The sequence below is a fragment of the Cajanus cajan genome, chromosome 1, assembly GCF_000230855.2.
Source record: "Cajanus cajan strain Asha chromosome 1, NIPB_CcT2T_4, whole genome shotgun sequence".
Lineage (NCBI taxonomy): Eukaryota > Viridiplantae > Streptophyta > Magnoliopsida > Fabales > Fabaceae > Cajanus > Cajanus cajan.
The window spans coordinates 22,387,542-22,400,798 of NC_138517.1; the positions used below are offsets into that span (position 1 = coordinate 22,387,542).

Sequence of the window (13,257 nt, forward strand, 5' to 3'; positions counted from 1 at the left end):
CAATATTTGTACAAATAATATTTCTTTATTTAATATATTGATTTTAAAATAAAAAATAATATTAAACTCACAACCAAGTATCTTTTGGGTTATAACTATTAATCTTATCTTAATGACTTAATTCTTGTGTTAAAATTGAAAATCTCAACTCCCTGCCATCAACTTCTAACATCTTCATCTTGGTAAAATGGTAACTGTGTTGCAAAGTATTCTTCAAATTGGTTGGTCGAGAAGTATCGTTAGTTGGTTATCTAAGAATTAAGATCTAAACTGCCACTTTTATTTAACTAAAGTAAATGCATGTTTGAACTAGATTTAAAAACTTGGATCATAAATTCTCTCACCAAGCCTGAAATACAAAATACACAGAAGCAACAATGTATGTACAAAAACGCTCTAAAACTAATGAATCTGTTTGTATTTAAATGCTTGTACAAATCTGTCTTGTATAATTTATACTTCGATATTTCGTATGAAAAAATGTTATTAAACTCGAAATGAAACAAGAAGTTTAACCATTTTAAACGGAAACCAAACTCAACCTTATCGATCACCTTATTAGATTAGAAATGTGGTTAACTCGATGTTAATGTATTCAATTCAGTCGTAAACCAGTCACAATTGGTAAATTTATTTGATTAGGAACTTCCAACACAATCACTTAATACATATACAAAAAAATATATAATTTATATACAATAAATTAACTTTTATATATTAAACACGAAAAATTATATTGCATGACTTAGGTATTATTTTTCAAGAGTATTTTGAGAGATTCTTTTAACTTTCTATCTAATTCAATTTTTTTATAATATTTATTTATGAATTAAATTTTAATATTTTTAAATAAATTATCAATAATTAAAACAATATTTTTATAAATATAGAAAATATTACTAAAATTATGCTTATTTATCTTAAATTTTAAATATAATTTATATATTAAAATATAATATTTATTTATATATAATTTATTAATACTTCCATTCCTATTTGTAAGATCTAACATTAAACAAATGTTTGTTCTTTTATGTAAGATTCAATTCATATCGTTTATATATTACTTATTTTTAGACTAAAATACCTCTAATTTAAGTATATTACTTAATTTGATGAAATTAATTAATTATAAATTCTTAAAAGAACATATATAAATTCTCTATTTCTTTAAGAGAAAGATAAACATTAATTAGAAGAATAAAATAATATATACATGTATACTACCTTATATCTGTATTTTTTAAAATAAAAAATATGTTATTTGAACCCATCTCAGTCCCTTAAACAACACATTATGTTTGCTTTCACTTCCAATAAGAAATCTTATAAAATATTTGAACCAATAAGAAATAAAAACAATAGAAGTCATAAAATAGTGAATGGTTTATAAAAAGAAATGAAGGACTTGAGAGTAGTTATGAGAATAAAAATGACATTAAAAAAACAATACGTTTACTATTGCTATATTCACTTGCAATAATAAAAAAGTGAAGAACACATTCGAAGTTACTGCAGTTCAAGGCTCTTGAAGATGAACTAAATTTTCAGTTCTTATGCAGCAATATTCCAATTTTATTCCCTCTTGATTTATTTTGAGGGATCATTTCTGTAATTAAGGATCACGATTGCCGTTTATTCACACGTCATACTTTTAACTAATAATTTATGTCAATCACCATGACCAACTTGATATCATTAGGGGAAAGGGATGAGGGTGAGTGAAAATTTTCAATTGGCAAGTATAAACTATATCAACATCAATACTTCTTGATGATTATTAAAAGAATATTTATTGGACACCCGATATGCTAATATTAATATACACCTGGAAAAAGAAATTAAATAAAAGAAAGAAATGGTAGATGTAATTGGTATACGATATGATAGGAAGTGAGAGATAGAGAGAAATGTGATGTCACCCGAGTGTTTGAAATACTTGGAACTCTAAATATTATTACTCTTATTAAAATATAAATTGTTACCAAATAAACCGTATGTACTCGCCATGAAAATTAGATAACGATATAATATTAGCTATCTCAGAAGATTCCCAATGCAAGCTAGGGCATGATATAAAACTATTTCCTTCCACTCTAATCAGTAATCACATTTGGACAGCAACAAAAGGAAAAAAGATAAATGTATCATCTATGCAGATAGATAGCCTATACTCGCTGATCAAGAACATCTATGTATCCATCAAACGTAATATCACTTATTATTAACCTATAAATTTATGATGATATAATTAATCAACAAAAACTATGTCAGTTTGAACAAAAGTTGCAAGTGTATAGAGAAATGCATAAAACCCTACCAGAGAAGCGTCAATAAAAGTTCATTCACCAACCACGACTCTTCAGAAAATCTTTGGTTCTCTTCCTCATGCGGGTGAAGACAATGACTACACAAGCCAAGATCCATGGAGGGAAGTTCACACCAGAAACGTTTAATTTCTTCAACCAATCCGGAGTATCCCTTGAAACCAGTGTTATCATAAGGGTTATTAAAGCAACCCCAATCAAAATCCTGGTCACTGGTTTAACTAGTGAGTCCTGCAAAAGAGAACTCTCAGCTAATGACAATATTACATGAACTGCATATATGTTTTTATTAGGATTACATGCCCTGCATATCATAGTCAGATATATAATAACATGACAATGGCAATCATATTGGGAGTATTTCTACTTTAAAACTCATAAAAGAAAAAACAAAATCTATATGATATAAAATACTTTATCAGTGACATGTCCGTCGAGATTTTATATTTTGATACAAAAAAAATAATCTAGGAATTAAATGATGCTTGATAGTCTGCAAATCAACAAGCCTTGTTGCGTTGAAAGCAAAAGCTTTCACAAAATTCAGTTAATTAAGAGGCGTGACAAACATGATTTAGAGAGAATCAACAAAACCATTATTATAATAACATTCATAAAATTCTCACCGCAAAGCATTATGAACCTCAAAAAATATTCAATTTTACAACCAAGAAATTTATGATATCACCAAAATATTTAAGCATATCCAATAAATATATTAAAAATAAATAAATAAATAAAAACTCTAAAAGAGGGAGCAATAGGCTAAAGCTGAGCCAAATAAGTAACTCAATCCTTCCTGGACCATACAGCCTAACTAGGGCAACACCCAACACACATGCTCCTAAATCATGAATCACTGCCTAGTGCTTTGATAAACTTTAGGAAACCTTCAATTAAGAAGGTTTATGTTAAACAGGAAGTGGGTCACAGGGGAATTAAAACCAGTGAATTGTAAGAGAATAATTAAAGGGAGATTTGTTGGTTTAGGATAGTAGGACAGGATATCAATAGAAGTGGTAGTTAGAGGGAGAGACGACGGGTTAATCAGTTTGTATTAGGAGAGTCCAGGTTCCTCGAATTCTGGAGGATTCTTTCATTCATTTCTTTCAATAAAGTTCCCTTACTTTCTCCCCTCCTGAACCAGTTTGTCATGCTTGCTAACCTAACAAACCAAGCCAAGAAGCAGCTTGAACATGTAACCTCAAGATTAGAAACATACTGGCCAGTCATAAGTGTAAAATAGTTCTAATAGAAGATTTCCAATCAATGCCAATCATGAATTAGGGTCTGTTACGCAATCCAGCAATCAAACACCCCATACAAAGACCAAACAAACTTCAGAGGATAAGTATGATTGCAGCTCTCTAAACTGCATTGATACTCAACCTTTAGACAGCCAATAACTTATTATTGGAGTGTATTTTGTATGCACATCCACCGTCACGGATTCTCAACCTTTGGATACTCAGGCATCATAGAGCTGGTGGTAGACCACTCTCTCAGACAGAGAATGGAACTATCCCATAGCAGGTGTTAGGACAAGAGGTGCTTATTAAAAATTCAAACAATTTCAAGCAAATTAGACATCATCCAAGTGTACAAAGCACACTTCTAAAAAGCCTTGCATTCTTGATCCCTCCCAAAATCTGAAAAAAAAAAAAAAAAAAAAAAAAAAAGCCAAAGCTTCTCCCTCTTTATTTTCAATTAGAAGAATTTACTGAATACTTGTTCCTGTCAGAATTTCTAGTTTTCTATCCTTCATTCATTGTGATCTCCGCCATAGATATTTTACAGACACATTTACAACCATAAATAATACTAATACACAATTATTCTAATTCCTATAATTGGGCAATCTAACTATATACAATAAATGAGAAGACTACAAATCCTAATATATATGTGAAGAGGAATTCACATACTTTAAAAGTAGATCTAGGTAAACTTACTCTATTCAATTACTCATGTTTTACATCAAATTTTAATGATTCAACTATTAAATTAAAAGTTCTTAATGTATAAATAAAGTCTGCAAATTTTTTAAAAATTTAAAAATTATATGATAATTTGTTATATATATATATAGATTCAAATAAAAATATATTAAGAACTTTTAATTTAACATTTGAATTGTTAAAATTTAATGTAAAACATTTATTATTTAGTGGAGTAAGTATACTAAAACTTATTCTTGGAGTAAATGGATCCTTCCTCTCTCTCTCTCTCTCTCACTCTCTCTCTCTCTCTCTCTCTCTCTAGGAAATATATTAATGACAAAATCTTTATTGACAGTTTGTTCCTCCACTCCCACTTAGAAACCATTTTTACATTAAGTTCAACTGGTTTTATGGTTATGCATCATCAAATCCTCTACACGGCCAGTTTATATGAAGCAAATATTGATGCATCTTTGCTCAACTGCAAGCAAGCAGAGTATACAAGAACATTTTGTCACCATGACCTCTCAAAAATGAAATAATTTTCAGCCCTCACATATGCATTACTGCTCACTGACGCCTCTAGTAATGCTCATGCAATATACATCAACAATTATAATGCTTCAACATTTTCCTGTAACATGCCATTATCCATGAGAAATTTCCCAAAGATGACCCTACCCCTCCCCCCCCCCCCCCTTTCTTTGACGTATAGACGAAATCATTTTAGAATGTTGTCAGACAACAATGTTTGGCATTCTTCTCATTGTGGCATCCAATTTAACTCAAGAAAATTGAAATTTATCCTCAAAGCCAACCCAAACATAATCTGCAGTTTTCTTTCCACCCACTAACTTTTATTTTTTACAGAATCCACATAATATTCACAAATTAATTGCATGTTCTTTACTTATCCATAACATGGTATTCAAAACTAACACCTACATAGAATATTCCCCTTCCTAATTCACAGTACATCAAAACCTTAGCTTCACTAAACCAGACCATTTGATGCATTCTTTTCTTCCTATTACAAAAAGCTATTTAACTCAAACCATTAAACTTCCTCACTTTCCACAATCTTTATCTGGCACGCAATCTCAAATCCCTTGCTTTTCATTCAGCTTCTATCATCCTAAAACCCACTCATCCAAACAAAAACACACACCTTCGCTCCATTTGGCACAGCAAAATGAAAATGACAGGTGGAGAGAAAATTTCAAAGCTAAATTGAAGAAAACGTTAAAAAAAATATAAAAAAAAATCAAAAGTCAATTTTACTCTCCAGTCTCCATCACCTGTCTTCTCTATTTTCCCCCTTTTCTTCCATACATACTGTTAACCTACACCCACATGATCAAGTCCCAGTACCAAAACAACCAAAACCCAACCCATCTGGCCACCTTGATAACAGATCCCCCCCCCCCCCCCACCCTCAACCCAGCAACGATTTAAAAAAACACTCGATTCATCAAAAACTCAAAAAAGGTTTTTTTTTTTTAAGACAAAACTTATATACAGTTCAGCATTTGATCATAATTAGAATTTCACCTCATTAATCTCTAATTTAACCTTTAATGGAACCTTTTACTAAGCAAGTTACCAGTTAAAACCCCAATTCTAAAGAGAGTATCACACTTAAAAGCATCTATTCAACTATATACAACTTAAGAATCGCTAGTTACACACTCTTTTAAACACAGTCCTCTATCGTGATTTTGTAATTTTCAACAAACCTTAACTAACAGTAAAGACTGTGTTCCTAACACTCCTGAGTCCTCATACAAGTTTGAACTAATTTCTACGCTGAAGCAATTGAATTGACTTAAACAAAATCAAAAGCAGACCTTGGGTTCTCCATCAAGGTAAACCACAGCCCCATCTCTATAGGTCAAGACGGACCTCCCGTTCCGGGGGTTGAACCGAACCGGCACGCCGCGCGCCCCGTCACGCCGATTGAACGCGTAAACGGACTTGAGACCGTGGGATTCGAGGATGTCTCGGACCTCGAGCTGGTCCTGCTCCCAGCCGCCCAGCGCCGTCTTGAACACCGCGACGGGGCCCTTGCCCTGGCGGAAGAGGTGGATCTCCGCCTCCGGGACCTTCGTCCGCACGTGCTTCTCCCTCTCGCTCGTGTCGTGGGGCGCGGCCTCGGGAGCCGCGTCCACTTCCTCGATTTCTCCGACCAGGGGCGTCTTCTCGTCCTCCATGATCGCTGCGAGGACGCGGGTTGTGGATCTGCAGTGCGGAGGAACAGAGGAGTGTTGGCGGAGTTATATATGCTTTGTTCGTTGCGGCGGAGTCAAGTTTTGTTGATTTGGGAATTGGGATAAGGAATTGTAAGGGGAAATGTAATGTAATGGTACTAAAGTTTGAAAGGAATAAATATGTGTTTTTAGTTCATCAATATTTGTCAAAATAAAAATAAAAATCTCTCTATAAATTTTATTTAATTTTAGTTTTGAAACTTTTTTTATGAACGAAAGAATTTAACTTTGGGAATCAAAATGTTAACGGGAGAAAAAATTTAAAGAAGAAAAGTGAAAGTTGAAAAAACTTTAGAGAATAAAATAAGAAAAAAAATTATTTAGAAACTAGAAAAAAAATTTCAATGAGAGTTCAAGGAGTAAAATCATATATAATCCATATTAAAAGGTTTAATTTTGATAACATTTTCTCACATTAAACATTTTTTTTACTTATAAATGTAACAATTCAAGTTTTCTAAAAAACTAGAGGATTTTTTTAATTAATAAAAAGTGTTTTATAGATAATATGATGGATTTTAAAATAATTAAGTGTGTTTTTATTTAATTAAGGAAGGTTTTGTGAAATTATATGATATTATGTGAGTTATTTGGATAAATATGTGTTTTATATTTATTTTAATTAAAATAAGACAAGGTTAATTTTAAGAAGGGGCTAGGGCGACTGATATATTCTTTTATGCTTCTCTTTTTTTTGCTCTTAAACATGAAAGCCCTCGCCTGTTGGAACGCATGTCAGAGACCCTTGTCCTTCACCTAACATCTATCAAGGTAAAAGGGGAGTGTTCTAGGAGGTGGGATATCTATTGGATAGCGAGATTGGCCTTCAATTTTGTTAATTGTTTTTCTATGTTGTGGGAAAAATCCCAATTCGATATGTACAATGAGAATTAGTGTTTTGTATGATTTGTACGTGCTCTATGATTGATCTTTGTGTTATATATGACATGAATTGTGCTTAGACGAGATTAATTATGAATTTTTGAGATCCTGTAATTTTCATACGAAACCCTTATTTATAGAGCAGGTTCTTGTAGGAAACTAAATGTGACACCCTTACTACCCCAACACATATACTGTAACTTTACAAATAAATGTTTAAATTTTGGTAAAAGGATTCACATGAGAAACTTCAAAAATAGTTCTTCAATAACCACAATAATAAAGATTTAAAAAATGAAACACAAGAGTTTACAAATTGTTTTCAAATGATATTTTACAATTCCAAATCCATATAAAAATTTTGTTCTAAAAGTCCTCTGCCCCGATGTCACAATATCAGAGCATACCCCTAATTTAACTGTTGGCATTCTAGATGCCACTCGCAGCCGGATCTTCCTTACCTAAAACATCCACAAAATTGTACGGTGAGAAAAGGAAACAACTATATGTAAAGTACATACAAACACACAACATATCATCTTATTATAACTCGATACTTAACAAAATATTCATAAACATCTCAATGTATCATAACTTTATCAATCGCGCCTCATCATCACATCACAATTTGCAATCACAACAATCATCACAAATCTTGCAATCAACCCTATGCCAAGGTCACGTCTATAGAATCTCTTGTCCAAGGTCGTGCCACTCCCGACATAAGTATTAATTGCCTCACATATCCCACACCATGACAAGGGTACGCTCGTCCTTGTAGCATCACTTACCCAAGGTTCGTATCATCCCTGACCACAATCACATCACAATCACATCACAATCAATCCTTCACAATCCACATAAATCTTACAATTAACACTATGTCAAGGTCACGCCACAACTGACATAAGTGATACGGGTTAATTGTCTCACTCATCCCACATCATGTCAGGATCACGCCCTCCTTGTAGCATCACTTACCCAGGGGCCGTGCCATCCCTAGTCATTGATGTGAGGAACCACAATCACATCACAATCCACACAATCTCTTGCAATTAACTCTATGTCAGGGCTACCATATTTGACATAAGTGATGCGTGTTATTTGTCTCACTCATCTCATACCATGCCAGGGGCACGCTCGTCCCTGGAGCATCACCTCCCAGGGTTCGTCTCATCCCTGGTCATTAGTGTGAGGTACCACAGTCACAATCATAATCATATCCACACAACATCTCATATCACAATTCCATACTACATACTGATAAGTTCACACAATGCAACGATTCACATACCTATCAAGCAATTCACCAAGAATACTCATTATAACAATATTATAACAATAATATAAAACTCAATTAACTCACCAGTTTAATACAATGTTTAATACAATGTTAAATCAATAGAATTACCAATTTAATATAATTTTAACATAAACGGTAAAACCCCCAATTATTCCAAAACCTAGCTCACAGGCACTTTTCTACAATTTTGTTCTCTCTTCCAGATCATCATTCTTACAAATTAAATATATATTTCTAATCCTCAACACATACAGAATCTAATGGGATCATCAATTTCTCAAACAGAAATAATCCAATTTTTCCAAAACCTAACTTACAGGCACTTTTCTATAATTTCGTCCTCTCTCCCAAAGCATCATTTTTACAAATAAAATATATATTCATAATCCTAAATTCATACAGAATCACATAAAACCAATAATTCTCCAAACACAAATAATTATAAAATTACTCATAACCCTAAGGGCTCTTCCTCTACCCAATTCCCTCATGTAACTCTACATATAAATAATCATTTTTTCCCCCGTACCTGGATAAACAGCAGTTGAACTAAAACAGGAATCTCTTGGTCTCTTCCTCTAAATGCCCCTTGGTCTTCAGAGAAAAGAAGAGGGAAAGAAGAGAGAACAGAAGAGAATAGGAAGAGAGAATGAGAGATGTGTCAAAATGAGAGGTGAGGGACGCTATTTATAAGATTTCAGGCTCACCTACTGGAACGGCCCGTTCCAAAAGTGGAACGGCCGTTCTGGACCCTTCGAAACTACGCAAAGTTCTCAATTGGAACGGCTCGTTCCAAAACCAGAACGGCTCGTTCTCAATCCCAGCAGAACGGCCCGTTCTCCCACCAGAACGACCCATTCTCCAAACCAGAACGGCCCGTTCTGCTTCTCCAATTTTGGGCATTTTTCTTATTCCGGAACGGCCCGTTTCACTTTTGAAACGGCCCGTTCCGGGCAATCATTTGGGCCTCAGGCCCAGCGATTTTGGGCTATTACAATACTCTCCTTCTTTATGAAATTTCGTCCCCAAAATTTTTGCAATAGTAGACTCTTCGCTTCTTACTTTCTAATTCTAATGCAACCTCACTACCTTATTGATGTACAACTCTATCAATTTCACCAAAGGATATCTAAGGGTAAGACAAGTAAACTTGGCGAGCCTATCCACTAAAACACAAATAGAATCATCCTCGTAAGCGTCTCAAACAAACCTACAATTAATGCCTATCCACTCATCATCTTACTTCCAAAATGGGACGTCTAAGTGCTACAAAAATTCCTAAAGACTTCTAGCATACTAAACACGAGTATACAATTTCTCTACTCTTCTCTTCACCTTAGGCCACCATGCTTCCGCTGCACCACTCTGATACATCCTTCTAAGGTCCCGATACATCCCATTAGCTCCTAAATATATGTTAAGAGTACTGTTATGTCCTTCCTCTAAAATCATCTTTCTTAATTCAAGGTTACTAAGCACCCAAGTTTGTTCTTGCCCTCAAAACAACGTCGATTTCTACTCAGAAATGATTATCTATACTTCTACCAATCTTCTCCACTTGGTTCCCTAAAAATGGACCTGACTCCTAGGCTTCTCTAATCTCATCCATTAATTCACTAGTCACTTTCAACATAATCAATTCAATGCTCCTAAGGATAATCTCACACACCAAGCATAAGTCTTTAAATTCTTCAATCAAATCTAACCCTTAAATCATCAAAAATGATATATCAAAGGTCATCATAATCAAGGCACCTGCCAGAATATTGGTTTTACTTCTATGATCATTTCTAAAGATCAAGCACCTAAGCGTAAGTTCACTAGGTATATATATCAGATCTCTAATTTCACCACTCCATCTACACCCAAGTCAAACTCTTATCCATCACCTTATTCTATAGCCTCATATCTTGTCACCAAAATTATGCTTCTCCAATTTCCTTCAACAATCCATTTGTTACTCAAGTCATACTTAGTCTCACACTACTAAGGGTAACCTTAGAAGTCAAACTTAAATCTCAAATTTGAGCCAAAAGGATTCATCTCTCTAATCATAAGGGAAGATAAATATAAAGGTTTCTTACACAAAACATCGGTCACCACAATGGCTTTACTCAAATAACAACTAAGTTTGAAATATTAGTCCTCTAGAAATTAAACTACCTCTTTTGTCACATAATTAACTCCTTCAGTCAACAGATAATTAAGGCTCTAACGATCAATAAATACCTCAAGCTTAGAATCATATAGGCAGTGTCTCTAAGTGTCTTTAAATATTACAACTGCTAACTTAAAATCATAGGTAAGGTAATTCCTCTCATGAATTTTCAATTACCTAGACACATAAGCTACTACCCTTCCTTCTTACATCCATACTCCAACCAACCCATCTTAGAAGCATCACTATATACCACATAATACTTACTAAAATACGGTAGTATTAACACTAGTCAATCTTGCCTTAAGAGTTTGAAAACTACTCTCACATTTGTTATCCCATACAAAGGCAACTCTTTCCTAGTCAATCCAGTCAAAGGTAATAGTAAGCGACCTAGAGAAGTAAGCGACGAAATGCTTTGGGGAGTTAAAAAAGATAAGCATAGGTCTAGGAATTCCCGATATAAATTAACCTTTCGAACTACTGCTGAATCCATGGGTAGGCAAGAGACAACCTAGTGAACTGAAACATCTTAATAACCAGAGGAAAAGAAAGCAACAGCAATTCCCGTAGTAGCGACGAGAGAAACGAGAGCAGCCTAAACCGTGAACCGCTATCTTAAAATTTACTCAATAAATTTCCTATTAACTATCCCAATAAAACTCCTAACCTCACTAATTGACTTTTGGTATCTCCCACTTAAGCACAACTTATACCATAGGTAGATCTACGTTATATCCGCGCAAGAAATTACAGGGCCTAGAACACTCACCTCATACAATCAAAAATCATACTTAGATAAGTTAGCCTAAATCTATCTTGGATATATCTTCAGAATTAACTCTAATATGATGATATCACATCTTAAGGTCAATCTCACTAAACACAGAACCATTCACAAATTAATCCATAAGGTCATCTATCCTCATATCCACATACATGCATGTCAAATCATATTAGAATACCTATTTAAACCTTCATATATATCCTTCCCAATCATATATATGAATCTATCACTATTTTACACCATATAGCACGTGCATGAACTTATCTTTACCACATAGCATCATACAACCTTGAACAACCTTACAATCCACATGACAATACCTCAGAACATCATAACAAAATCATTTTTATCCTTGCATTGCCTAGTAACTCAAAAACATCATGATAGCATACATATCCCATCAATAACTGTCAAGGAAAATGATACCTAGAGAGTTACACTTGTCCAATGATTTCAATCCTATCTCAAAAGAAAGATAAAAGAATAAGCTATAACTCTTATGAAGACATGAGATTCTGAATAGATCCTCTTCTTAGCTAACAATTCAAAAATCACAACAGATATATTTAACGCTTACAACTAGCCTCTGATAACTATAACTGGAGTTCTAAACCTTCATTTTACCTGATTCCAGTGCCATTGAAAAGATCACTCCCAAGACTACAACTTTCATGAAGACCACAAAATCTAATTCTATCAATACGGTACTTCTACTGGCATAACAAAACTACAGCAAAAACATCTCCTACACTAGACAACAATAGTGCACTAACATCCTACAGAATACCTCAACCCTACCAAACTTACTTCTTTCTACCTTAAACTCATATCCAAGCTTTCAACTACAATCTCTAAACGAAAATAACTCACCTATTCCACAAAAGACTTAGAGCTGAAATAAAATCCTCCTGCAACCTAACCCTTAACAAGATTAATATGCAAGCACCAAAACTTAAGGAAATCACCAACACTTTGACCTTTCATCAAGAACACTTAAAGCTCTAATGCTTGACACATAACCTCTTGAATTCAATCACAACAACTATAGCTTTCAGAAATGCCACCAATCGTAAACTCTTAATACATTCGATAAGTCAATATCTCACCCACATCCAAGGTTTCACTACTTCTAGTTGGTTAGCAAGATAACTTGTCTTCTACCACTACTTGCACCTATGCTCGCAACACGAGCGATGCCACCCAACCACTACTTCTTACATAAGCAAGTACCAAAACAATTAAGCAATCATGAGAATAACAAAGAGCAATCAAAAATAGCATCATCAAGTTATATCATGTCTATCAGACAAATCCTGAGAACACAATGCACACAAATAAATAAACAACAACATAACCAATCATAACATTAGTACATCAATAAGTTCAACAATCAACTCATCACATTATTAATCTACCAAACAAGCATAGTAGACTCATAACTCACGGCCGATTGGATCGACCTGCTCTGATACCACTAAATGTGACACCCTTACTACCCTAACACATATACTGTAACTTTACAAATAAATGTTTAAATTTCAGTAAAAGGGTTCACATGAGAAACTTCAAAAATAGTTCTTCAATAACCACAAT

At 33.8% G+C, this 13,257-nt stretch overlaps 1 protein-coding gene across 1 annotated transcript; it reads right to left on the reverse strand.

Moving 5' to 3' along the window:
- Positions 1–2,071: 2,071 nt before the first annotated feature.
- On the reverse strand, positions 2,072–6,629 carry LOC109805465 (WD repeat protein). Its single transcript, XM_020367550.3, has 2 exons — positions 6,115–6,629; positions 2,072–2,558 (listed from the first exon to the last, which is right to left on the reverse strand). The coding sequence occupies exons 1-2, from the start codon at positions 6,475–6,477 to the stop codon at positions 2,346–2,348; spliced, it is 576 nt and encodes a 191-aa protein (XP_020223139.1). The 5' UTR covers positions 6,478–6,629; the 3' UTR covers positions 2,072–2,345.
- Between the last annotated feature and the right edge of the window lie 6,628 nt (positions 6,630–13,257).